Below are 27588 nucleotides of genomic sequence, written 5' to 3'. Positions count from 1 at the left end.
AGCTGCTTAAGGCCCCCAAACTCTTATTATTTTATATGAATACTTTTAAGTTTTACATCAGCTCATGTGGATTATTTTGTATGATTATTTAATTTAAGTCAAATAAAAGTCAAGTACTCTTAGACCTACATTAGGTACTTCCTGGTGCACTGTGGAGTAAATACAAACCAGACAGACTTGGCAGAATGTTATTACAATCTTGTAGATTGTGTAGCAAAGCAGCATCAACCTCTACATCCAGATCAGTGCCAAACTGAACCTAACTGGACATGGTCCGTGGCTGCATTTCTGTCAGAATCGTTTGCTAATGATTCTAAATCAATTGCCATATCTCCAACAACACTTTTGATTACCTTAAGTGGTCATGTTAACGTCATGGTACAGTAGAACTGAGTATCTACTACTTTTGTTTACTGAGCTAAAGGCAGTTCCGATAATCACACCGCTGTAACTAATCAGGCTTAAGACTGAATTAAGCCCTGCCTACCTGATTACAATTTATACACTGACACAGAAATGAATAAATGTAAAAATGTATGTATAAATAAATAAATAAATGTAGAAATAGAGAAATGGCCCTTTTAATCGCAAACTGTATTTAATTATTTATTTATTTGTGTATTTAATTATTTCTTTATTCATTTATACTTAAGTAAATTTTTTGTCCTTCATACTGTTTATGTACCTGTTGAGTACAAATATCATTATTAGTTTGTTTTCTTTTCAACCCAGTCAATTTTTGTATGCTATTGTCAGCCGGATTACACAGAATCTACAAAACAGATTTCCATGAAACTTGGTGGAAGGATGGGACATGGGCCAAGAAAGAACCTATAAAATGTTTGCCCAGCTCCGTACAGAACTTTGATCAGTTTCTTTCTTTCAACATTGTGAAAAAGGACTTTTTAAAATTCCCATAGATTTCCCAGAGAATAATGCATGGATCTTGATGAAAAAAGAAAAAACAATCTGGCATATTTAACATACTGGTATCTATGGATGTGTGCAATTTGGTAAAGAGTCACACCCGCGAAGAGACCAAGAGACAAGGTGACCAAATCAACAACAGAGGACGGTTTCAAAGTCTGATCAGATCTTTAATGATATGAAAGGTTCAAATGTCCGTGCCGTCTCCACTGAGGGGCAGGTGTGAACCAGAGTGAAAACATGGCAGAATATAGACCCTGACTCAGAAATGACTATGATCCCAAATTAATCCCTGTCAATCATTATGTTGATTTATATTATGTAAATTGATCTGACTTGACCACAGCATAATTATCTACTACTATCTACATTCAGTAACATATGTTTAAGTGGTGCTACTATAATTTTTCAAGACAGCCATGATAAGACATTGAATTAATGATCTTGTAATAATATGGGTTATTATTATAGTAACAATGTTATGTGCAGGCCTCAGACTGTCCTCGTCTAAGACAACACTTGCTTTTAAACATGAGGATTGATGATTAATTTATTTAAGATAACATCAGAAAGAGAAATAAAGCCCCAATGTGTAGAATTAGAAATGTTCTTACTCAGAGCCCAGTGACAGTGAAAAAAAACAGACACTGGGGCAGACAAGCCAGGGAAACTAAGATAGACACCATAAGACCTACAAAGGTAAAATTCTGTTCAAACCCGCTGTAGTCGACAGATTAGCCTGCTACTAGTCTGGTACCAGACGTTTTAACAAACACCCAGGATTTTAAGAGGTGTGCTTTTCTGCTCACTGACTGACCGTTTACCCAGGGAAGAGAGACAATACACTGAACATGAAAATGAGTTTGTTATTTTTCCTATAGAGCTCAGTAGCAGGTTACATCCATGATGAACACTGGTAGAAAAATGTCCACAGAGTTGCAGCAGGCAGGGTTGAGATGTCTGCGGCAGTACAGGTTCTTATACTCAACATAAATGTGATGAATCATCAGGCAACAGATAAATACATTTGCCCTAACAATATGAATTTATGCCTTTTTGAGGGCATTAAAATAGCTCAGTGAGTGAACCATGTGTTGTAGTGGTTCTCAAGGTAATGAGATGAAACTTGAACACACATAGTAATCGGCGGTCTGAAGACAATCAGCTCTAACTTATCATGACACGATTAAAGAAAACAGTATGTTTTACAGACAACTTCTGTCTAGGATCAAACAAACAACTACAAGTTTTATCAAGCTGATCAAGGAAAAAAAAATGCCAGAGCTCTTTACTGTAAATCGACTTGTGACAACCTGCACATCCTGCTTGTCAACTTTGTTCTCGCAATTTTTCTGCTGAAATTTTTATGGACATGGCCAAGTAGAGATTTTCTCAACCCTGTCTACAATTATCAATTTCTTCTCCAACCACTTAAGTTTAAAAACAACCATGAATGGGCACAATGCTAAACCTGTGATGAGCTGCAGACATCTGGATCCTGGCTAGAAACAAAACTCAATACAAGTGGATAAATCTGCGTCTGCAGGCAGCACATTTCACCAGTGTTAGATGGTGAGTAGAGCACGGAGCAATTAATAAAGCACAATCATCATCAATACTCTGTTACTGTTTAATAGCTTAATAGAGAGACGTACTGTGCTCCATTCATTCTGTAGATACATGTTTCAGTATGTGCATGTTGAGGTGATTTATTGACATTAAGGGAACAATCTTCTGGACTGAATATGATCAATTACATTTAATATATTTTAAGCTACAATAATCAAATATTTTAAAATGAACAATTCTTCCCAATCTATTTAGTGCTACACAGCTTATTCTCTCGGATTTTCACTAAATCTGTTGATATTTTATGATATATATTTATTTATTTTTAGTTTGTTTTTCTCTCTCTGAAGGTTACATGTTTGTTTATTTTGTAACACACTGAATAACTGCATTTTTAAAGGTGATATCTGAATAAAATTAATTATTTCATATTCTTTCTTTTTTTCAGCTCACCGTTTTGGTTTCAACACCCCTTCAAAACACATCAAAATAATTCCATCAGCACAAAGCTCTGACACGTCAATGTACACAATCTGCCAAACACCACATCAACATGTGAGTGACTGGAGCATTTACCCACACAAAGGATCAAAATGTATCAATGAATGAAGCAAGGAGAGGATTGAGGCAAAGTCTTACTTTAGTCTCAGATTTCTAAGATAAAAATCTGAATACCCCCTGCCCAAAAAAAATAAATAAAATAAATATATATATATATATATATATATATATATATATATATATATATATATATATATATATATATATATATATATATCCATAATCCTCTGTCGTAGATTTTAAATGTTAAAAATGAGCAGTAGTGAAACAGCTGACAGTAGACCCTGTGTAGAACCAAGAAGCTAACACCAAGAAAAGAAAATCTAGACGGTGATTCAAACCATGTAGAGGAGTGTGTGCAGTGCCACTGAAGAAGGTTACGTGTGCTGTGGATGAGAAAGTCTGCAAGGCAGTGTGGAGACAGCCGATGGGTCGAGAGTCCAGACGTGGGGCAGAACATGGTGACAATGACGAGGTATATGAGCCTAGTGGACCCAGCTGCTCGCTCACACACTCACACACACACACACACACACACACACACACACACACACACACACACACACACACACACACACACACACACACACACACACACACACACACACACACACACACACTCACACTCACACTCACACTCACACTCACACTCACACTCAGTCCATCTTCTCCTTGTGAACCAGCTTGGGGGCGTCCACAAAGTCCTGGCCGTTAAACAAGATGATAGTGGCTGTAATGGCACTAGCAGCCCCCCAGAACATCACGTAAGCCAGCGTCTCCGTCCAGGTGTCACCTGGAAGACAAGCAGAGGTCATGTATGCTGGTGTACTGTGTTGCTGTGCTGTGGAAATAGTTAAAGGACTGAAGCCAATGTTGACATGCTGCTCTCAACGTGCAGGCGCTGGCGCAGTAGATCGGCTCCTCAACAATTACTGCTGGTCCACGACCTATACTGACCAACCTTTATTTCTCTTTTAAATCACAATCTCTAAGAGACTGATACACTGAACTTCCCTTCCACCCAGTCCAAGCACAGTGTTTGACGTATACACATTATACAACAAGAGTTAACATGTGTGCGTGAACGTATAGTATACATCAAAACCCAGTACACACCTGGTCAGTAATTACAATCCTGTCCATTTATGACAATAAAATATGTATTACTAATTTACAACTCCTATTTAGATTAATTACCTCAACCTCTGGTTCTCCCATTTTTGGCCACACCACCAGTTGAGTTTTGGTCTGGAGGTTATTTAGGCTCCGTCCACACCAATGTGTTTTAGTTTGAAACACCTGGCTTGTCCCAGCCCCTAAAACTGAGACTTTTGGAAAAGCTGCTGGGCCCGTTTTATTTTGAAAAACCTTGGATAGTTGTTTTTTTTGTCAGACGCCCACATTCGCTTCCTGATTATCAGTCAGGAGTAACAGTTCCACCTCACTGTTGCTGCCAGAAAAGAAATCCCTGCTGTTACTTTTCACCATGTGAGCAACCAGCTGCAGAGAAGACAATGTGCCTCCTGTTTACACCGGCACAAACATGACTAATGTACATGAATGTTCACGTGATGTTTTCAGGTGTGTTAGTGTGGATGGAGAATGCTCGTCTAGACGGAGGTCTACTTGTTAGTGTGGCCAGAGCCTTAGAATGGGTAAAAAAAAAACTTCAAGCACGCTGAAACATTATGTAGTGTGTAATTTCTAGGGTGATAGAACCCAGTCTATTGTACAGGTTTCTTCCACAACAGGCCTTGCCACCACACAAAAGTGTCGAAGTCACTATTAACAAAACACTACTAACGATATTCATAAATGTTTTAGGACTAAAGTAACTAAATGAATGGGGAAGAAACATTTATAAGATGTAACAATATAATTCACAGAATAGGATTTCTAGTGCTGCTCTTTAGTAGAGAGGAACCTACCAGCCATGAGAAGACACACGATGCACATGGAAAATGCCACCAGCATAATGATGGGCAGCTGCAAAACAAGAAATGTATTGACTGGATCAGACAGAGAAGTCACAGTCACAGCTGCCGACAACAGTTGGAGTTAATACTGATGGACTGACCGTGAGGAACTTCCAGTCCTTCTGCACACGAAGGGGAGTGGGTCCGTCTGATTCATCAACAGCAAAGTTACCCAGAAACAGGTCAATGGAATCCTGAAAGCAGCAAAGTTATATGTCACACCTGGTTTGGAGTTCGTGGAACGAGCAAGAGACAGATGCAAAGAATCAGAATTATTACAAGAGAAGACAACTTATGTAGAACTTAATGCTCTTCTTAATTTCTGGAACTACAACATTTCACCACAATCCTGTTCCAATATGCTGCTGTAGACAAGGCATATTTATCCAATCGGTTAACATGGTGCTTTCTCTCTCTCTCCATGTTTAGTTTATTTTACAGCAGAGATCTCTGAGCACTGTTTTCTGGCATTGTGGGATTTTCTTCAGAAATGGTACATACAATAAATCATGTTGCAGACATCATACCTGTCTGAATCCATCAGAGAAGTTGTTTTTGTAGTAGCGGATCATGGAGTTCCAGCCATCCATCAGAAGCCCCCATCTGGTCCTCTTCCCAGTCCTGATGAGGCATGACTTTGATTAAACAGCAGCCATGACGACAACACTGCAGGGGGCGTGTTAGTCAGCTGATATGTGGTATCGGGCGTTACAGCACTGTACCTTGTGAAGTCTGTTTTTAAGGCTCCAGTTCCTGCGTACTGTACAGCGCAAGCATTGGCATTGTCAGCCCATGCTGGTTAGAGAGCACACACACACACAAACACACACACAGTGAACATTGAGAGCACACAGGGAGGTTACACTTTCTACTATACACACACACCACATGCTTACAGTCAATAGACACAAGAACAAGAATTACCATTCTTGTAGATCTTTTCAAACTCAGCCTGCTCTTCAACCTGCTGGCCCACATTCAAGACGCCCATCCTCTGTCCACAACAACACATACTGGTCAGTCAGATTCACAAATGCAATTTATTCCCAAAGTGACTAAAAATACATACCAACCTAGATCTGCACAAATCACTATCTTTGTGTTTGAAATATTACAATGCGTCGCTGATCAATAAAAAAAACTAATTAACTACTTAACTTTGATGCAAATTCTGACGGACATGACGGAAAACAGTAAGTTTGGGATTTTTATTATTTTACATTTATTTTATTGACATGATTTATTTAACATTGTACAAAGTTAATTACCATTTTAATGTATTTAACATACAATATATGTGTTGTATGTCTGCCATGAAGTGATGGCATGATGTTCACTCTTCTCTCATTACTGATTAACTTCTACCGAACATCCATACAACGGTCTAAAATGACTCTAAAAATGATAACAGGATTAAAAATTAATGTATGATAATGTTGCTGTTCTAGGAGGCTCAGCAGCAGTGGGCTTAAGAATACCTGGAGCTGAGACTGTAGAGAGCGTCGGGCCAGTAGACTCTGGATGACATTGGTCCGGTCCAGGCAGTCCATGCAGTTACTGCGGAAGACTCCTCTCTGCTGGGCCAACGTCTTCCCATCAGAGTTCACCATGAAGTAGCTACACACAGAGACACATCTGAATACTCTTTCACAGTATACAAATACATCCCAGAAGTGTTACTTGGTATCTTACCAGTATTCGTCTTGTGTCTCAGTGACAGTATCCACTAAGATCTGCAGACGGTCCCATCGCATGTGGCTGCACTCTTTGTGGAAGTCGAAAGCTATGTAACTGAGGACGGAAGAGACAATGTCCTACAGTGAGCCTATCATTAAAACATCAGTGACATCAGGTTACCGAAGACAGAGGCACTCACACCTATCAATGTAAAAAATGAAAAATAAAAAAACATCCCTGTATGCATTATTCATGGGAAATTACCACCAGAGGAAAGGCAGGGACACTCTAATAACGAAGAACTGGTTAAAACCAAGTGGCAACCCTGCTTTTTGGTCGGCGCGGTCTTCGTTGCTTGAAACCAGAAGTAAACATATTTGCGAAGCCGGTGATGGGCCTGACGGAGTTTTTCCACTGAACGTCCACCTACACCTGTGACCTTCACCCATTGCATGGTACTAGCCACCAATCACTCCGTATCCACGCCCCAATGCATACTGTGCTTTATCGTCTATTTTAATTTAAATGGAAATAATTGACATAATTTACTAAATGAACATCAGTGGAGAAGACTTGAAAATAGAGACTATAACTGTCGGTTTTGTGTTACAGAGCCTGAGCCCTGGTTCTGTAAATCGAAAACAAAAGAAATGGTGCAGATTTCTCACACACAAATTCATACAGTGCTTCCATAAAAAATCCCTTTAGCTTTCACACATCATTCATACACTGCCGACACTGCCGTCAGGCGCAATTAAAACTGAGGTGTCTTGTCCACAGCATAAAGACTGCCGAGGAGTGAGGTTTAAAACTGCACAGTGTTGCTTGGTCCGCACCAAAAGTGTACTGAATTGAAATCCCTTACTGCTCCTTTCAGTGATTAAAAATTCCTGGATCTGCCTCAGAATTTAACAGGTTCTTTCTTTGCCCATAACTTGGAAATCCATTCAGTTGTTTTAGTGTAATCCTGCTGACAACCAAAAAAACATACGGAAAGGGGTGGAAACATCACCTCTTTGGCAGAGGTCCAAAGAAGCAGAATAAGACCCAGACCACTGTGGCATATTTGTACTTGCAGGCCTACTCATTGACATCATGAATGAGGAAACTGGATAATGCATTGCGTGACACTTACTTGAGCATACCATTGTTCATGCCTGACATCATTTTGGCAAAGGCCTGTTCAAGTGGCTTCTCTGAGCCCTTCTGATTCACCTGAAAAAAATAAGAATTCACAAATTGAGAGTCTCAAGTGTCTTTCTTATATTTGCTAATAATGAAAATGGTCCTCACCAGGTTGAGTATGGTTTGTTTCCCATAGATGAGGAGCTGAGAGTCAAAATGCCTCTGGAAACCATCCATCTGCACAAAGGTTGAAGTGGTTAGCATCCAATTTCCACACCCATCACTATTGTTAAAAAAAACACAAAACCTCCTCTTACGTGATTGGTGGTTTTGCTGATTACAGGTTTAGGCTTGTATTTGAGGTTGGGCCTCTGACTCCAGTAAAATGGCATGGAGCCTCGCGTCTGGGGATGGAAAACAAGTCAATAAGTAACTTCTGAAATCTTCTACTTCTTAAACTCAAATGCTTTTATTACCTGAACTAAAAGTGGCACAGAAAAGGGATCCCTCATTTAAGTCTTTGAGTATGACCAACCTATCATACTTGCCTGGATAAATGAAGCCTTTGCTCCCTCATACAATACTATCTGCTCAGTCTCCACAAAGTTAGCAGCATGGCCTTCAGAGTCAATACCTGTGGAGACAGCATAACTCATTTATGAGGTAGAAACACAGAACACAAGATTATACAACAGCTGTTTATGTAAATGTGAAAGATATGTGAAAGATTGACAAAGGTTTAGTTCCAAGCTTCAGGTTTTCGGTTGTTATTTGTCATACCTCTAACGTAGTATCTGACACCAGCCCGGAAGCAGCTTCTCCTGGATATAAGGATCCATTCAAAGATCTTCCCATTTATACGACATGGCTTCATGACAATGACTGGACCACGGGGGTCAAGGAAAGGCTCAAGTGAAGATCTTATATTAACCCCTCTCATCTCATCTCATGAGAAAATCTGAAAATACTTGACATTGAGTGGCAAGGATACATCCATGGACAACAGGAAGTCCAAACTTATGCAGCTATGGGGAAAAAGTCACACACATAGCAATGAAATTACAATAAATACAAAATCATTAACTGGGATGAATGAAGAAAAGCATTGATGATGGTTACCTCTGGCTGTGCAGCCAGTTCTCTCAGGAGGTTCCCGTTCCACACAAACCTCTGATCTGCCTGAACAACATGAACACAACATTCGTCAGCCACACAAGCATAAGCATACGGTAACACTTTATAATCCTGACCATTTTTTAAATTGTTAGATTACTCTTTATAATAATGATAATTTTTTGGATTCAACTGAACATTACAACCTTCATAGGCGTAGAATCTATTGTACCATTGTTGTGTTAGCAAGCAGTAGTTTTAAAATATAATAATAAACATTTTTCTTAACAAAGTGCTTTACAAGGTTGTCCAAGAGGGTCCAGGAGGAGAAGATGGACATGTTTCCACTGTGAAATATTGGAGAACTCCCCACACGTGAACATTACTCATATCCAAGCATCTCTCACAGTTCAATTCAGTTCAATTTTATTTGTAAAGCGCCTGAGTATAGTTGTATAGTTGACAGAGAAATTTGAGAAATATTTCTCTGAGGATCCCAGAGAAGGAAATCTGTGGATCTTGGAGCCATTTCCTGTGGACCACATTGCAAATGACATTGCCCTGCCCACAGATTTGGAATCCCAGCACCTGGAAGTTTCAGCAGACACCAGCTTTAAGTTGCCAAAGTATACCTGAGCATTTTCTGGATCGCTGTTTCAAATTAATACCCTTGCCTAGCCTTGAGAGCTGTGAAGTTCCTGTGAATCAGGATTGTGTTTTGTGGCCACAACCAAGACCCGGAACAGACTGAGAGCAACCCTGGAGAAATCCAACTTCAGAGTCAGCCTCTCCCACATCCCACCCAGAGCATCTGAGAGACAAGCTCAAGCATCTCATTGACTGCTGTCAACATGCATGCATGTATTAACTTTGTTAAATAAATAGGATTATACAGTTATGTTGAGAAAATTTTACAATGGGAATATTAAATTCTTAGTAAGTGCTATGTGTTTATGTTTATCACAGATATGGTGAATAACTACTGGTATTGACACACCAAAGATGAAAACAGCTCAACACATGTTCTTGTTCTGTTTAATGTTAGCTCTCCTGCCATAGTTTATACAATTGAAATGTCCTTATTCTAGTGATTGACACAACAAGTAACTATCATTAACTAACTTTATTTTATTTATTATTTTGAATTATTAATGGATTCAGAGTTATTTATGCATGTTTCTTTGATTTTTTTTCTGTACACTTTTGAGTGCACTTTCTAGTTTTAATTACTTCCTTGTTTGCTATGGCAATTATTGAATCATTACTTCTTGTTGTGTTAATAGGCTATACACTTTCATATGATAAATCCCTTTTGAATGAGAATGCTGTGCTTTTATTGTTTTATGTTGGCTTCTGGCACACCCATACAATTACAAATGCAATAGTATAGCAGTTCATAGTTTGTTTTTATTGTATTTATTGAATTCAGGCTCCCACCTGTATAAGAGAGAGTGGTGTAGTTGTATTCCATTAATACATTTAGAACAGAATATTAAATTTGATTATTAAAATAGATAAATTAGTTGGATTAGATTAGATTCATTTGGGATCTTTTTTTTAATGGCCCTGTCCCGTTGCAAGTATGATTAGGTGGGCCTTAAAGTAGAAAAGGTTGAGAATCCCTGCCCTACATGAAAAGTTGGTAAACACATGGCTATAGTGTGCAAGGCAGTTTACTGCATATCTCACCCTCTCCAGCAGGCTCATCTCTTGGAAGTCAGGGCTGGTGTTGGCGAGCCGCTGCAGAGTGTGTGTCAGGTCGTAGTCAGTACAGAAGTAGAAGCCGTCTGTCGTCAGCACATTGTTAATCATTGACAGGAAGGTCTTATTCTCCTGTAACTGGAGGAGGAAAGAAAACAGGAAAATTCACAAGGATGCAATTTGCAGAGTGCAGGAAAGTGTGCACTAATGAACCTGAACTTATACTATATGTGTCTGGGAATCTATCTACTCTACTGTATGTATTTATCACAGAAAAATTACACTATAATCTTAAATGGGCCCACGGCCCTTATTTACTGTATCAAACTGCCAAAAGTAAAAAATTTGGAAAGATGATAACAAAATATTTCACGTTTCTCCAACTCACCAAGTTCAGAATAAAAATAAGTCATTTTTATTATTAATTATGTTATTATCGTATCTTATTCACATAAGGACAGAATTCCCTTTCAACAAACACACACACCAACTGTTATGAACCTTTGCCTGGGCAGGTGTGGTGTGTGCTGCAATGACTGTGTGATGCAGTGATTGTGTTTGTCTCTAACAGGACCTGGCTGCTAAGCCAGTTACCACAGAGAGTGAAGTTCTCTCCATCTGCTTTCTAAGATTCCTCACATTCCACCAACTCTTTGCTGTCCTGTTTTTCCAGGGAAAATACTTACACATGTGACTACCGTTTCTACTAGTCTACAGTTTCTAATCTACAGTCCACTATGTCCCATTGTTATTTCTACACTGAATACACAGTGTTATAAAGCTTTTAGACAAGGCTGATTTTTTAATTCATATACTAAAATAGAAGGGGCAAGAGATTAATAATGCACTGCTTGCTCTACTGAAATCAGATTCTAGACAAAGAATAAGGATCCTGAAACAGGAGGTCTCAGTCAGAGAGAATATACGTCTGTGAAACACCCTAACAAGTTGTCTGAATTTCCAAACCACTTCTTGATGGTTATGTCCTTTCTTCTAGGGGGCCAAGAAAGAGATATAATTGGGCCAGTCAGCCCAGTGTCAGTATAGAAAATTAACCAATGTGCTGCGGCCCCTGCTTTATAAGTCAGTGGTTTGCAGAAAAAAAAGTTTCTCTTTTTCCCCCCTTCTTTGTTTTTTACCAGGAAAATGCCTGGTATTCCAGATCACCAGTCAAGCAATATTTGGTCCTAAAAGAGTTTGGACTAGAAACAAAGGAAAACTGCCAGCCAAGCAAGCTAAGACCACTTCAGAAATGTTCAAATGTTTTTTCACTTCTGATGGGGTTCAGATATTGATAGGCATCTTCGAAGTCAAACAGTTCCTGTGTGGAAAAGATTTAATATCAACCAACACACCACTGCATGGTTTCATCTGGTGAAACATGATGAATCTGCAGCGGTGGACGCTGTTAACACAAGTGTATTTTTCTACAGAATCAGCACTGAATGAACAATTATCCTGACCTGGATCTCTGAGAGGTGCAGCACTGTCTTCTTGTAAGAGATGACGTCAAAGTCCACAGCCTTCCACACAGCATGACCTAGGAGGCTGCCCACATTCCTCTTCCTAGTGATGACGATCAGGTACATACCTGTGTGGTTGTAGTGGTCAGTCACCAGAGCTCTGACAACACAACATTTCATTACAAAGGAACCTACCTGCAACTAGGCGAATGGTTCCCATGAAGCCACATATAGGCCTGGTGACAGCCAACGGAGGAACATCCTTTTTACCTGTGAAAGCACCACAGTGGTTTAAGTTAGATGCTTTATTAAATAATGAGTTAAAACCTAACTTTGTATTTAATCTGGATTCTCATTGTCATGTTATGTGCTTCAGCTATTAAACATAAGGCAGATTGATAAGACAAAAATAATTAATAACCCATATGCTTTTATGGAATGTTATCTTGATCATGATTAATGTTTAAACCCTATGGTGTCTTAAACAAATAACATATCTTACAGAATAAGGAGGAACCATATGATTATTGCTTTGTTTAAACTAAAGAACTTTGATCCCTGAGGATAGTACTCTCCAAAAGTACAGGAACCTTTGGGGCGGTAGCGCTGAATATTTCTGATGGGCCAAGTACTCCAGAAGTTTATTTCAGGCGACAGTTTTAAAAATGTGTAGCTGCATATAGTTTTCATTGTGCATCAACACATGGAGTTACAGAGGAAACCGAATGACAGACGAACAGACGAGTCCAGGCCTTACTGAGGTTAACCAGAGAGAATTGGAAAGAGACACCTCGCAATGACAAAATATATGTAATCTCTTGTAAGTTATGCAAACTGAGTGTTATATACACTGTACAACAGTGATGGGGGAAGATTAAAAACCTTAAAATGGACAACAACAAAAAAAGACAACAACACAGCAGACCAGAAAGTGGTTAGGTTTTTCACATGTCAGTCATTTGTCTCTTGTTAAATTGACTGCAATTTTATACCACTTTATGATTCCTGCTCATTTCACCATCGCTGTTCCTCATTCGTAGAATTTTCTGTACCTCATCAACCAGCTGCAGAGACAATCTGCTTCCTGTTTACACGTGTACATATACACGACCAGTGGACATGAATGGTCATGCAATATGTGCTGGCAGGAGTGTGAGTATGGACGAAGATCGTTTATTATAATGAGGTAAAATGCCTGTCTCAATTAATTGTGTTTTGAATTAAAAACATATTAGTGTGGGCCGAGCCCTGCATGGTGGAAATGCAGACAACCAATAGCCTGAAGCAGGCTTTTTGTTCCTTGAAAAAGACAAAAAGTCCTGGGTACTTAGGGTCAACATGCAGTATGATGACATGGTTTTGAAGAAACTTAGTGTGGACCTGGGGAAAGCATAGGTTGGGCACATATTGACGTTTCGCACATATTATTTGTAATGTCCCTTCTCGCCTTAAAGAAAGAGAGAAAATCCCTGGATTTCATGGGTTCTTCCCATAGACTGTATATAAACATGGAAGTAGCGTCCGTGACGTCACCCATTGGTTTCTGCAGGCCGGTTTTGAAGCCCAAAGTGGGCGGTTCCGCAGCGGCTCAGCCGTCGCCATCTTGGCAGGGCCTGACTCCTCCTTTACCCGGCTAATCCAAATATGGACATAAAGATGGACCGGTCGCTGAAACACGCACACCTACGTCCAAGCTTCCTAGTTATTTGAGGCTAAGGAGCTAGGCTAATAAGCTAGGCTAGCGCCGCGGCCCCGAGGCTGCACCGGGTCGGTACTGTCTGCGGTATCGTGAGCTCCGGTACCAGTCGTCCCAGCCAACGTTACACGTGATAAGTAACACTGGAACAACGTTTGAAATAAATATTTGTTACTGAAATTATAAGTCTTAAAAATTAAGTTTTTTTTTATTTGTATAAGTGGTATTGTGCACCACTATATTTTGATTCTAATAAATTAAATCAAATAAACGTTAACTAAACAGAAGGTAAAATGTGATGGTTAGTGTTCTTGGCATACAGTAAATGTTTGATTGACACTGGCTTGTAGTCTTAGTTATTATTGTCATTTATTTATTTATTTTGGCCTTAAGGGACATACACATACACCAAACAAGAAAACAGAAAAACTATAATTCCCCATTCCACTGTCGTAAATGGTGCACAGATCAAGTTTTCACACTGACATTAGTCCGTGGTAGTCTACCTTACCTGTACTACTATAGACATTACTGTCAGATTATCACTTTGATTATGACTGTAAGAAAGGCACTTTTATATTTGTTACAAGATGTTTATTACTTCCAGCACATAGGTTGTTGTTCAGTTCACCTGTGATGCTTCCACTAGCTGCACAAAACAAACCAGTACCAGTCGTGGCTGCTTCACTTTACAGTTATATAGCCTGTCTAAATATAAAGTATTAGAGACTGTCATCTATATTCTGAGATGTAGCTCTTTAGTTCTATTTTATCCTACATTTGTGACATAACAGTGTTGTCAACATAAAAATGTGAGCTACACTCTTTAGTAGACTTCAATTTTTTCACTCATTTATTCATTTTAATCCTACAGTCACAATGTGGACGTGGTGATGAGTTTGTCCGCCGAGGTGTTCAGAGAGAGAGTGAGGAAGAGAAGCAGCTGACGTCCTCATCATCCACTGTGGTGACGACAACCTGAGGGAGATCAGCAGCATCAGGCTGGTCCATATGAAGACGACCTGCAGCAGACTCACCTCCAGCATCTTGTGAATGGGACCTGTAACTGCTATAGTTGGCAGTGTCACTGCTATTGAATTTTTTCCTTCAGGTCACACTTTGTTAAGCCTAAACATGTCCCTGACTATCATGGACAATGTTGAGTTTATTTTATGTTCATCAATGTTGATAAAAAATACCAGCTATAGCTACAACACTTATTACCTCTGTTCTTCCCCTCCCCTACAGTCCCACACTGTATCCCCTTCTCCTCCCACCACATGGACTCTGCAGCTCTGGGGTCATTCTGAGCTCAGCTGTTACCGTTTGCACAGGCCCAGTCTGTATATTAAATGTGTTCTTTAATTTTAATATTGTCCACCTTTTTGTGTTTTGTACCTTCACTTAAAATAAATCTAAGAGTTAATCTATAACTTCTGGTTCTGGCTAATAAATTATGTTTATATTTTAACTATTTTTATCTTTAATACGGACTGAATATGTGAGATTTCACATTCAAATCTGACTATTAATTGACAAATAACTCATACATTACAGATAAAGCCTTAAGCAATAACAGGTTTGTGTGATTTAAATATATTTTTAAAGCTGTGTAACAGTACATGTAATGATAAGTACTGAGTGATTCATTTTTCTTCTTTGCTCTTGGAGACAGAACATGGTCAGCACAGTGGACTCCTTCAGGCAGGTCCTTCCCTAATAACAAAGACACAAATAAAAAATAGTAAGACAAGTTTGTAAATAAAGAGGTTTGTGTGCTTGTGTTTTATAGATATTCAACTGTATTTGAATGTAGTTTTAGATTTAACAGTGTTCTACCAACACAGTGAATGTACAGTACAGTATGTATAGAATATTTAATTGTTATCAAATCTTACGGGCACAATTGTTCTCATGTTTCACTTGGGAAAAATATGACCATTAAGTTATTCACAAACCATATGTGGACCTGGGGTCACAGGATTACTGCATCGTAACTATCTATCGTGTCGGTTTTAGTAAAAAATATGAGTTTGTGTTCTTCTGTTTCATTTTAAGTTACCATACATGAGCAATAAAAAAACACCATCACAACCAGGAACACAGCGCATCCTCTACCTTAACGGTATCTTCTGAAACAATGCAGATATGTGACATCAACACTTGCATTACAAATACCTTAATGCGCCATGACAGTGAGCATTCATGTTACGTTAACATTGCATTGTTCGTCTAACATATTTAACGTGGTGGACCATATTTTCCAACCACACGCAGACGCCTGTTAACCGGCTCATGTTGGTGTCGTGTTGATCCCGCTCGCCTCGTCAGCAGAGCCGGAGTCTTGCTCGAGGCTAACCCCAGGCTAGCTGGCTAATGAGCAATTTAGCAAGCTAAGCTAACGAGCCAGGTACCGAGCGCAGACACCGACACCCGCTAATTACTGCAAACACAGAACAACACCATGATTTAACTTACCAAAACAACAGGAGCGCAAGCTTCCTGGACTTCTCTGTTGGGATGACTGACCGCAGAGCAGGCGTATTATTCATCCGGTAGTAGCTTGAAATGTTCTCCGCAAGGCTCCGACACCGGGGGCGAGAAGTCCCATTGACCGGGGATTACCTCAGGTGACACATAGCACTGGCAGCGGCCAGCCACCACCGAGCGGCTAACAAACAGCGGCGTCATCTGTCACTCAAGTTTCCACGCCCCTAATTATGCAGAATTTCAAACCTTAATATAATATAAATGGGAGAGTTATAAAAAAATTCACCCCCCCCACAGTTGTCACGAAGGGGGGATTAGCCATTGGGACCAAAACCGTTTTTTGTACCAGGCTGTAAACATGTTTAATTCTGCTGTAAAGTTGGGCATTTTAACATGGGGCTCTATGGGGATTTGCTCTTTTCTGGAGCCAGCCTCAAGCGGGCATTAAGTGAACTGCAGTTTATAGCACTTCCGCATAGGCTTCATTTCTCAGCCTCAGAGTTGGCCCCTTGGTTCTTCCATGAGACATGCCCCGCCCGTTCACAAAATTTCATAGAAATTGGTTGAGTAGTTTTTGTGTGACCCCGCAAACAAACAAGCAAATAAAACATAACCCTCTGTTGAAGGTTTGATTGGTTTTACACTATCAATACATAACTTGACATAAACCAAAACTCAGAATGTCCATCAGTATGGTTCTTATCCTCTTCCCATTTGAACAGATATTTACCATATGATGAAAACCTCTCAAGAACAATTCAACTACCTCATATGGCAATCGATAGCTAGGTACAGTTTTGTCCTACATGGGCTGAGAATAAAAACAAAAAGCATGCTTAGCTAATACACTTGGAGAGTGGAAACAGAGATGAGCAGCAGAGGGTCCAAGGGTGGTGACAGCTGAGACAGTGTGTCTCAACCAAATGTCAGTGATGCACAGTAATTAAACTTTGAAAGCCCTTCTACCTGTGAGGGTCATCTCATTTGAGACCCTGTCGATTGCCAGCACAGCATCAACTCCTTCATCACAGGCCTCGATGAAGAACTTCTCTGGGGTGGTGTGCCTAGAAAAGAACAAAGACGTTAAAGTTTTCAGTTATCCAGGAATTGAACTGCAGCTTGCAAATGTCTAATCAGGTTCAGCAAACCCTCACTCATCATTGTTCTCCTGCTCCAAAACAAAGATCAGTTTCTCGTGTGACAGCAGCAAAGACAGCAAGAGGTCAAGTGTTACACCAATCTGACTTCTTAGCGATCCAAATTTGGTCCATTTAATTTTTTGTTATATTACATTAAAGCTGCTGTTGGTAGGATTTGCAAAAATAACTTTATTTTTATATTTGCTGAAACTCTCACTTGATGTTGGTAGTAATATGTGAGACAGATCGTATGTGACAGACTCTGGGTCATTCACCTCCCCCTACTGCCTTTAATGCTATTTGCCAGAATCCACCGCGTCCGAGCAAAAATCTCCAATCACAGCCAAGGGGCGTCACTCCGCTCTGTCAGTCATCCGGGTACGAGCGGCGCAGCGTTGCAGAACCTGTGCACAGCCTCACTCGCTCGGTCACGACTCACGTCACATCGACAAAACTGCCCGGCTCCTTTGCCAGAAACTGCATATACGACAAAGACCACGAGCAATAATGAGCTAAAAAGAATGAAACAGATCGAGCAGATGTTAACATCGGAGCGGCTTCACAGAAGCAACGACACCGACAGGGTTCACAAACGATGCGTTCTGCTTGACCGGTAATTATCTCTGTTTCATTTATCTTTTATTTTCCATGTTATGTCGCACTCTGTGACCGTATGCTACTGTGCTGTGGTAATTAGGCTGCTAGTTCTAATCAGGCTGTTAGTTGCTAGGCCCACAGTGATACAGCTACTGGTTAGCGGTGTTTGTAGCATAATAGCTGAAAATATGTTCGTGTCCAAGCGGTCTAATCTGTTTTTAAAGTTTTCCAGACGCGTGTGTCGTTGTCTGCGCTCTCGCTGTCTGTACTCTCTGTGTCGGACTGTTTAGCTTCACTATTTTATCACCAATGTAACATCCCGTGCTATGCTAAATGCTAAGTATGTGTGTCATGGCCCGATGTTTGAATGCACTTATTGTAAGTCGCTTTGGACAAAAGCATCTGCTAAATGAATGTAATGTAATGTAAAGGAAGGAATATTCAACACAACTACTGTATTTTATCATGTGCAAAATAAAGCTTGACAATATTACATCATTGTGTACTTTTTTATGCTTTTCTTTGAGCTACTGCGTCGGCAGTACTGAACCAGTGAATCTGATTACCCCAAATAAATATATTTGTAATGCCTTGAATTGATTCAAAAGGTATATTGATAGTAGTAAGTAATCTTCACATTGTTGTATATTTATGCAATGAGAAACCAATCACTTTCAAAATACACTTTATTGCAAAGCAAATACTGAAGTTGCATGAATATTAAAATATAACTTTGAAATAAATAAATGAAATGAAAAAAATATATTGCACAGTATTTACATATAGCACAGTCTGAAGCTAAACCATCTTGGGATGAAACCAGTGGCAGGGACCAACTGGCTCAACACATGAAGATCAGCTGTGTCTTCGGCTCCCAGGTCCTCGGGTGTGGGCCTGACATGCCGACCTCTGCCCCGTCTCCCATGGCCGCTGCCCGGTGCGCCTCGTAGGTGACTCCCTCTTCTCCTCGCTCGACTGCTCGTCGAAGCAGCCGTGTTCACTTCCTCATCAGAGTCCAGTGTACCAGTCTCAAAGCTCTAATAATGTTATAAAACATAGATAAAAGCATCAGTCATCCTGCAAAGCAACAAATGATGTATGTGAAGATAAAGCTATTCATTTACAGGCCTACCATGTAACACTGCAGTAGCTAACATGCTAGCTAACATGCTAGCTAACGCTAAGTACGTAAACAAGCTAATATAAACTGGTTTACAGTCACCCACGTTCAAAAACACTGACGATGCTGTTTTCACAAAAAGTCCCAGGTAATAACGTGAGGCAACGATAACTAAAAAAATGTCTTATAGTCTATGAATGTGGACAGTAGTCTGTGTTAGCTTCAGGTTAGCTTCTTACCGGTGGGAACGTCATGTTACTTACCTTGCCTGGCTTCAGTTGCCATGGTAGCGTGAACGGGCACAGAGGGCTGGGAGGAGCTGTGGAGGCAGAACCGAAGTGCAGCCGGGGGGGGGGGGGGGGCAGGAGTCTTGGGTTTTGAATTCTGAGACTATGTCCACACTTCTCTCAATCCTACCGACAGCAGCTTTAAACCCATTATCATCTGCAACATCCCTGATGACAAGTGGCATGTGGACCATGTGCACCATTTACTGTCCAGCTTGGCACCTTCATTTATATTTTACCACTCTTTCGCTACAATGACCTATGTCTGAGAATAAAAGAAAAAAGCAAGTACTGGTATAGGCAAAAAGAAAGTCAATAGAGAGATATAGTTGATTATTAAATGTAGGCCTGGTATGGTATAGCTTTTCTATAAAACCACTTGATTCAATGTGTTAGTTAGGTCACACAACGAAAGGTGAACGTTTGAGAAATACAGCTTTAAATCCCTGCAGTGGAAACATCTGTTGAGCCACAGTGACGTCTGGAGATCAGGGTGATGTAGTGAAGCTCTCAGCTGCTGTAGCAGCGACAGAGCTACACAAACACTCTATTGTTAGCCTCAAGTAATCCAGCCCACACTTAACATGCCTGTGCACCACAAACACAAAGTAGTATCACTGAGACAAAAACTGTTGCGGGACCCAGCAAACTTTTTGCATGTTTTCGCCCATTTTCTTTGGTTGTTCTTATATTAAAAGAAACCACTGATTCTCAGTGTAGCATATAACCCAACTTTCAGATTACCTGACTGAGTTCGGTCTGAAAGTCAGAAATAGTAATAGTATTAAAGGTTACCACAATTTAAAGGGGCAGGAAGGAATTTTAGTCAAATAGACTTTTTGTAAATATAAACAAATATTATAGTGCGACGAAAATAATCTGGTTTTCAAAACATCAACAACAAACAATCTTTCTCCAAAATAGCTTACTGCCCCTTTAAATCAGAGTGGTCGCAAAGTGACTAATACAATAGTAAACACACCTGTGCTAAACAAATCATCAATTCTATGTTGTACTTTCCTTTTCTTATCTTTCTTAAACAGAGTCGTAGCCAACATTATGATAAACACTAAGGCCTCAGGCCTGTATCTTAATTAATATTTTACATACTCAATAAACTCTTACAGTATACTTTCTGTTGTAGGGATTGGATTGAAGTCATGCAATGCAACTAAGGCTCACTTAGCAACAGGACCTTTAAGACCACATCTTTACACAGAGCTGGATCCATCACAGCATCCGTGTTCATGATAGTGCACTTCCTGCTGACAGCACACAATACTCCAGTAAGACGAGGGGAGGTGGGCTCTGTTAACATCAATGATGCTTCTGTACCTGTATCTACAGCATTTGCACTGTCTAGTCTAAATGACACCAAGCCTGGACCCTCAAATATTTGCATTCTGAACCACAAGATTAACAGAGGATGGATCTCCACTGCCTCCACTCAGTCCTTACACAATGAACATAACTACACCTATATCAGAACTGTTTGGCCATTTGAGCTCAGCTCTTAATACAATGAACCTGATGTAACTTATCACTCTTGGATGGCAACCACATGTCGGTGGTTCAAACCAGTCCATGTGCCAAGTGTAGTTGGGCAAGACACTTAACCCTAAGTAGCCCCTGTCCTGGCAGAGTAAATGATGTGTGATAGAAAAAGTGCTGTATATAGAGGCACCTTATGAATGTGTGTGTTAATGGGAGAATGTGACATGTACTGTTGAGTGCTTTGGGTGGTTAATAAGAATAGAAAAGCTCCATATAAATACAGTTAATTTACCATTTACCATTAGTGGTCATGGAGTGGAGCCGTGACATTGAAGCCGCCAATACACCCTGACCAATCGTGTGTAATGTTGCGTTCCAGTTAAACTTGGAACTCAGGAGTCTGGTTTATCGATCCAGCATGATCTCAGAACACCGAATTACGCCCTCCGAGTCGGAAATTGCAAATGAAATGCGAGTCGGAAAAAAATCACTACCCCGGTCCGAGTTCCGAGGTAAACTGGACCGCAGCATAAATCTCAACTGTCAATCATAAAGGCTCAGCTACTATCCATGTGTAATTCTTGTAACTGTTGAAAGGCTTTCCGGGAGAAGGGCAACCTAAACCAAGGAAACTGAAAATCAAGAAAGAAAAGTAGAAAATAAAAAGGGGCATGACACCAGTATCCTGGGTGAATGCCCAGTGTTTGACCCATCCATGTCCCTATAAACTGACTTTGTCATGCTCTAAACCACTTCAGCTGTCTTCATACAGGCTCCTTGGCAGACATGCCTGAGGGCCGACCTCTCCCACTGCCCCAGGCCTACAGCCTGCAAAAGAGTGGCACTGTCCTTTAAGTTCACATTCTAATGAAGCATCGACAAGGGTGTGTCTGGAAAAGTACAGAGAGCTCTGTCAACTTTAATCAAAGTTGCAGCATAACAGGCTCGTTAGTCATCAGCGCGAGGGAATAGTTGATGTTTGTTATAAAGCAGTTGTCACATGCTTATCTCTGAACAGAATCTACAACAGACCGGACATACACGCAATCTGTCTCGATGTTCGCACTGGACAACCTCATCAGGCCCTAATGTGTGTCTGTGTGCGTGTGCGTGCGTGCGTGTCGAGACACCCACTTCATAATGACGGAGTGTGGAGTGAAACTTGACCGCATCTTGCTCTACCAGCCGAGCCTGTCAGCGAACTTCAGTCGCTGTGTCATCCGACCTGTCGCCGCCTCTGGCCGCGGCTCCTCTTTCACCCAGCTCACAAGCGTAAGCTCATATTGATCCTTTACAGGACGAGGAGACAACACAAGGCATTTGAAGAAATAAGGAAGAACTCGAGTATGTGTACTTACAAATTGTATCTCTCATAGGCGGTCGCCATCTTCGCTCCGTCTACCTGACCTCGGTGACGACACAGTGGGTTCTCTGTGTGTTGCCAGATACGAGTGTTAGAACCCGGAGAGGGCGGAGCACTTAAAACGCGGTTTTCCCTCCCAGCCCGGGATAACCTGGCATCCATGACATGCGCGACGATGGGTGGTACTTGTAGTTCTATCAATGCCACTGTGGTGCCCGTCGTGAGCATGTTCTAATTATAAGAAATACGATATTGTTATATTTTTCTAAATTTCAGCTGTAATTGTGTCAATTAGTTTTTGAAAGACAATGTATAACTTTATTCTTATTTAGAGTTAATGCTGAGTATCATGCACGCAAGTGTTCTAATTACTACTTCTTACTCATATACTATATATAAAGAGTAGTAACACGGCATGTGTTGTCGCTTTATTGGCAACGTCATAGACAGGCACAATTAAGATCATTTTATCTATGTTACATTTTTAAAGTCACATTAATCACTAATAACAAAGATAGCCCCTGTTGTATCCAAATTATCTTAGATAAACACAATTTAATTAAATGCCTTAAAAGAAATGTTGCCATACATTAATGTACATCGTTACTGTCATTAATGTGAATGTGTGTATTCAATTTGTTATTTTACTTAACCTTTCTGAAAAAATATTTATAATCCGTGGAAGTTTATCTAGAGTATAATTTGCACTGTGGGTTTCCGTGAACGTCAGAAACAGGCAGAATTCCGGACACCTAAGGCAGACGGCGCTGTGAAGGACCTGGTATATAAATCCTGGGTGGCTTGTTGCTCAGTCTTTCGGGCGGCGCCATCTCAGCTGTCTGGACGTGAGGAGTCGTCGGGTTTTAAAATATCCGTTCAGATAACAGTGAAGGTAAGTGTCATGGAATATCATCTCTTTGTAAATGGCTTCTCAGGCTTAGTGCGTTGGAGCGAGCTTCAGTGTCTGCAGCGCCTCCTCTGTGCGCAGCTCCTCTGTGCTCAGCACGTGGTGTGGTGAGGCGCTGTGGTGTAGGATCAGGAGCCTGGCCTAACATGCGACCTCTGTTCCCAACTAGACCACAAAATGAACCTCCTCGTTGAATCTGCCAAGGTGAGGACCGACGGTCCGACCGGCTGTTGCTGCACCACGTGGAGAGCCGGATGAAGTAAGTGCTCACTAGAACAAAGGGGTCAGAGAAAGTTTGGAACAAGGGATGGAACTGAAGCTGCTGGGTAGTATCGACTAGTATCATTTAAAACAGAACGAGAAGCATAAAGCATTTATGTTGAAATTAATACAATTTAAATATTAATACGAAAATCTCGATTTGTTCACATGATACGCACGTTCATAAAGTAAAAGACCACCAGAGTACAAAACTCGTAAAAGGATCTCCTATGTAAAATCAATGTAGGGCGAGAGAGACCAGAAACAATTGTGCAACGTGTTTAAGCACTGTTGAACTGTTTGTTATAAAACTTATAAATGTGTTAGTAACTGCAGCAATGATAGCAGCACCTATTAATAATAGTGACCCTGGATTTCCACTGGATGCGAAGCGGCGGCGCAGCGTGTCGGTTGCGTGTTTCGCCGTCCGCCTATCCCCACCGCCTCCGCCACAGTGGTGCGCTGCGGTGCGGCCATGACGTCACGAGGACCCACGATATCTCGCGGATTCACGTGTGATCGCGCGATATAACAGGGTGTAGTTTCTATAAAGAGAATCACAAACCAACAAGTTATTTCCATCATAATTGATTTGGTGATTTTGGACTTGAATAATCAGCATCTCCTCGTCCATGTTGTCAACGGGGTGAACTGGTCGCTGAAAACCTCTGACCTGTTGACTTCAGGGCTGTCTCCGCCCATTATGACGTTTTCAAGGTGTAGCGCAGGGAAATATGATCCGCCGTGAGCACGGTGTATTTTATTTTGACAATTAAAGTATGTTTTATTTTTGTTTCTGTGCCCGACTTCCTGTCCCGCACGACCTGTTGTGCTGAATTGCAGCGTGAAGCCCCGCGTATCTGCTCCGGAGGGCTGCGGAGCGTCGGAGCTGTGACGGAGCCGTGCGGAGTCAGTGGAAATACACACATTGACTTTAATTGACACGTATCGGCTCCGTCGCCATTCCGCATCCAGTGGAAGTCAGGGTGATACGATGCTGATTATAGGTTATGGTAATGTCAGATATGCCTCCTGCGGCTCTGGAGACAAAGTTAATGACTAGTGTGACATAAGTGAGCGATCTCAATACATCATAGGAATAGGTTTGTGTATAGAATGGAAGTGATTATTTATCTTCCCGATGAGCAGAGGTTTTATTTCCAGTTTGTGCCCTTTTTAAACCAAAAAATATGCAGACGATTGTATAAATGCAAATATTCATGACCCAAATATTAAACTATTTATCACTGCATATAAAAACTTGACTGGTTGATGGAAATGTCTCACTCTGCTGTTTCAGGATCACAACGATGGATGCAGCAGCAGCTCCTCAGGGTCGTTCCCCTGACTGAATTTAATATTGAGGGAGGAGTGAAGTCTGCAGCCACGTGCTGATGGTGAGTGTCATTGTGGGATGCCATTTGAATGGTATGCAGTGATAACCAATATGCTATTATGATGACACACAAGACTAGAGTCTCTGATTGAACCATGAAGCTCTTTCACAGTGCACTGAGCATGTATATTACTGCTTCTTTATAAAATGCAGAGATCAGAACCACTTCTCAAACTGTTCTTTGTTCTCTCCAGGTGTTCACACTGGGGTGACCAGATTGAGACGCTTTGAGGTAAGTGTGGGATCTGAAAGCATCTCCTTTGCTTTTTTGTGGAATGATGATTACATAGACTAGAGTCTCTGAGAAAATCCTGAAGATGTTTTCACAGTGCACTGACCACAAAACCACACCAGAGGTCCACCTAACCAATTTATTGCACATCATGTAGATTTCATCACTGCTAGATATTTTTAATCCATTTTTATTGCGCACCACCATGAAACTTAACCTTATTCAGTACTATATTCCTGCCTATATTACCTCCGTTAAAGAGGTTTTCAATGGCCTGATCAGGATTTTATCTCTCTACATGGCGAGGAGGGTTGTCAGCCATGGCGGCGATAAGGGCTCTGAGCGCCCTTCTAGTTAAAGCTGCATTATTGTGTAGTGACATTATTTTAAAGATGGGTGGTCTAAGTTTACTGCATCACTTCTGTGTAACTGTTACCGTTAGTCAGACTTAAAGGATTACCCAACTCAAAGGTTTGGCCCTTAGTATTACTTCATATGCAGACCAAATGTTAGATTTGGTTACAGAAGACATCTGATTCAGTTCACACCTCAGTACAGTGGAAGTTAATCCTTCAGTGTTTAGTTTGCTCTTGTCTCTAGTAGCAAACAGGATAAAGTGTAACGTGTGAAATGGGGGAAACTGCTGCTCTTCCACGCCCCACAATGGACAATCTACATCAGATCAAGCTGTTCAAGACAGTACAAAACTACTTCTACTACTACTAACCCTAATTCTCCAGTTAACTGGACCTACAGAATAGTTTTCATAGCGACGTTATGTCGTAGCATTGTTACTTCTACACTACATATTATTAATTGATAGTTTTAAAAGCTCTGTATAATTGCAATGATTGAGCTAATATGGCCAAACAGTCTGGTGTTGTCCCTGAAATGGCCCTTTTTTTTCTTTTGCGACATGTAGTTAATTGTTTGTTTTTTGTTGTTGTTGTTTGTCTTGTAGATCGTCCATGTCTGCACCCTGATGGAAATGAGTTGGAGTGACAGGCTGCAGCTGTAAGTACGAACTACTGTAGAAGGAAAGCTTCATTAGGATGGGATACATTTTTCGGGATGAGTTGGGCATTCTTGAAGCGATGATTGAAATTGTCTTTCTGGACAGGCTTTGTGTACTTGCTAGGCTAAAGTAATAAAGTGCAAGTATTATTCAAATGACCCAAACATCTTGATAAATGAAGACCGTCAAACTGGGGCAGAGCACGATTCTTATCCTGTATATCATGGGTCTGAGTTTGGTCTATGATGATTCAGTTATTTGGTTCTACTGATCTCAACTGAAGTTTACTCGCAGCGCACTGAGACACTCAGACTGGAGCTTCTGATGAAAAATGTGTGGAACCAAAAAAACACTGGTAAAATGACTGGTTTCTATCTTCATAGGAATGACTGTGGCAGGTCGAGCTCCTACAGCCAGCCACACAGTTACTGGACCAGGTTAGTAGTAATGTACCGTGTTGAGGGGCTCAAGTTTGTGACTTTAATACTTGTTAACTAAGATTTAATGTCTCCGCAGGTACTGCGAGTGGGGACTGTAACCAGCTTCAACACTGGTCAATATCAAGTCATCCAGGATATGAAGGCATCCAGAACAGTCGGATCATTCAGCTAAATGAGTGAGCTTCTGAAAACAAGCTCTCAGTAGGGTGTCGCAGGTCCTGTTGAACTGTTGACATGCAGATGTCTTTAATGAAATTTCCAATAAAAATGTCTAAGAGACTGAAAGCCTTATTCCTTTAATTCTCAGTGATGGCCGATTGATTAAATGATTCTTGAGAAGCTGATGTTTTTCAAATGGCAGTTTTAAGCTTTACGGTAAAAAATGCATGGACTCACAACCGTAGTGTCTGCATGTGTCTATGTCACTGCCATGTTGCAGATTATGATCTGGAGGTTCTCTGGCAAAATCCCAGTCTAAAAACCTGCAAATTGGTTTAAATTAATTGGAGACTCTATGACCCATAGGTGTGAATGGTTGGCACACTGTCAGACCCTCTTGCCCAAAGTCAAGCCACCCTCCACCTTTCAAGGATAAAGCAGTATAGATGATGGATGGATATGAATATGACCTGTTGATGACTGCTCACCATGTGTGCTTTTATAATCCTGTTCTGTGACGCTTCAGTTGTCCGGTGTCTGTCTCTGACCTCTGGAAGGGATTATGGTGCATAAAGAAGCTGGGATATTGAATGGACTATCAACCAGATTTTATGGATATCTAGACAAATTGTCAGACTAGTGTCACTAGCTGCTAATAGGTATCCCATTAGGTTACTTCCTGTGGTTCGCTGCTGACGCTACAGAACTCAGTTGAACAACAACATTCGCGTAACAGGAACAGTAACAGTTTGCATCATAAACACAAGGTCAGACAGTGACCTGCTTTGACTGCAGGTGCGCAGACAGAAGTGTTGCCTGGACGACCCTGCATTTTGGCTGGAGCCCACCTGCACCGGGCTGTGCTCTGTCATTTCACATA

The 27588-nt window shown here is 40.8% G+C and overlaps 1 protein-coding gene, 1 long non-coding RNA gene and 1 other non-coding gene across 3 annotated transcripts; 2 read left to right on the top strand and 1 right to left on the bottom strand.

Annotated features, from left to right (window-relative positions):
* Nucleotides 1–1076: 1076 nt before the first annotated feature.
* On the bottom strand, nucleotides 1077–22446 carry sacm1la (SAC1 like phosphatidylinositide phosphatase a). The gene is made up of 20 exons (XM_035633737.2): nucleotides 22294–22446; nucleotides 17265–17362; nucleotides 12308–12382; nucleotides 12113–12240; nucleotides 10638–10787; nucleotides 8955–9014; nucleotides 8827–8860; nucleotides 8616–8717; nucleotides 8384–8469; nucleotides 8153–8239; nucleotides 8004–8072; nucleotides 7846–7925; nucleotides 6726–6824; nucleotides 6512–6650; nucleotides 5958–6027; nucleotides 5756–5828; nucleotides 5561–5654; nucleotides 5135–5227; nucleotides 4986–5043; nucleotides 1077–3850 (listed from the first exon to the last, which is right to left on the bottom strand). Exons 1-20 carry the CDS (start codon nucleotides 22320–22322, stop codon nucleotides 3714–3716), a joined length of 1761 nt encoding a protein of 586 aa, XP_035489630.2. The 5' UTR covers nucleotides 22323–22446; the 3' UTR covers nucleotides 1077–3713.
* Nucleotides 22447–23030: 584 nt separating this feature from the next.
* Nucleotides 23031–26829, top strand: LOC118310639. The gene is made up of 7 exons (XR_004793822.2): nucleotides 23031–23190; nucleotides 23375–23464; nucleotides 24767–24863; nucleotides 25057–25094; nucleotides 26056–26108; nucleotides 26493–26546; nucleotides 26626–26829. It is a non-coding gene; the product is annotated as an uncharacterized LOC118310639 (long non-coding RNA).
* On the top strand, nucleotides 25134–25202 carry LOC118311787. Its single transcript, XR_004794072.1, has one exon. It is a non-coding gene; the product is annotated as a small nucleolar RNA SNORD52 (small nucleolar RNA).
* Nucleotides 26830–27588: the final 759 nt, after the last annotated feature.

This window comes from Scophthalmus maximus, chromosome 5, assembly GCF_022379125.1.
Source record: "Scophthalmus maximus strain ysfricsl-2021 chromosome 5, ASM2237912v1, whole genome shotgun sequence".
Lineage (NCBI taxonomy): Eukaryota > Metazoa > Chordata > Actinopteri > Pleuronectiformes > Scophthalmidae > Scophthalmus > Scophthalmus maximus.
The sequence above is the reverse complement of the archived record's forward strand: the minus strand, read 5'-3'. Positions and strand labels throughout refer to the sequence as shown.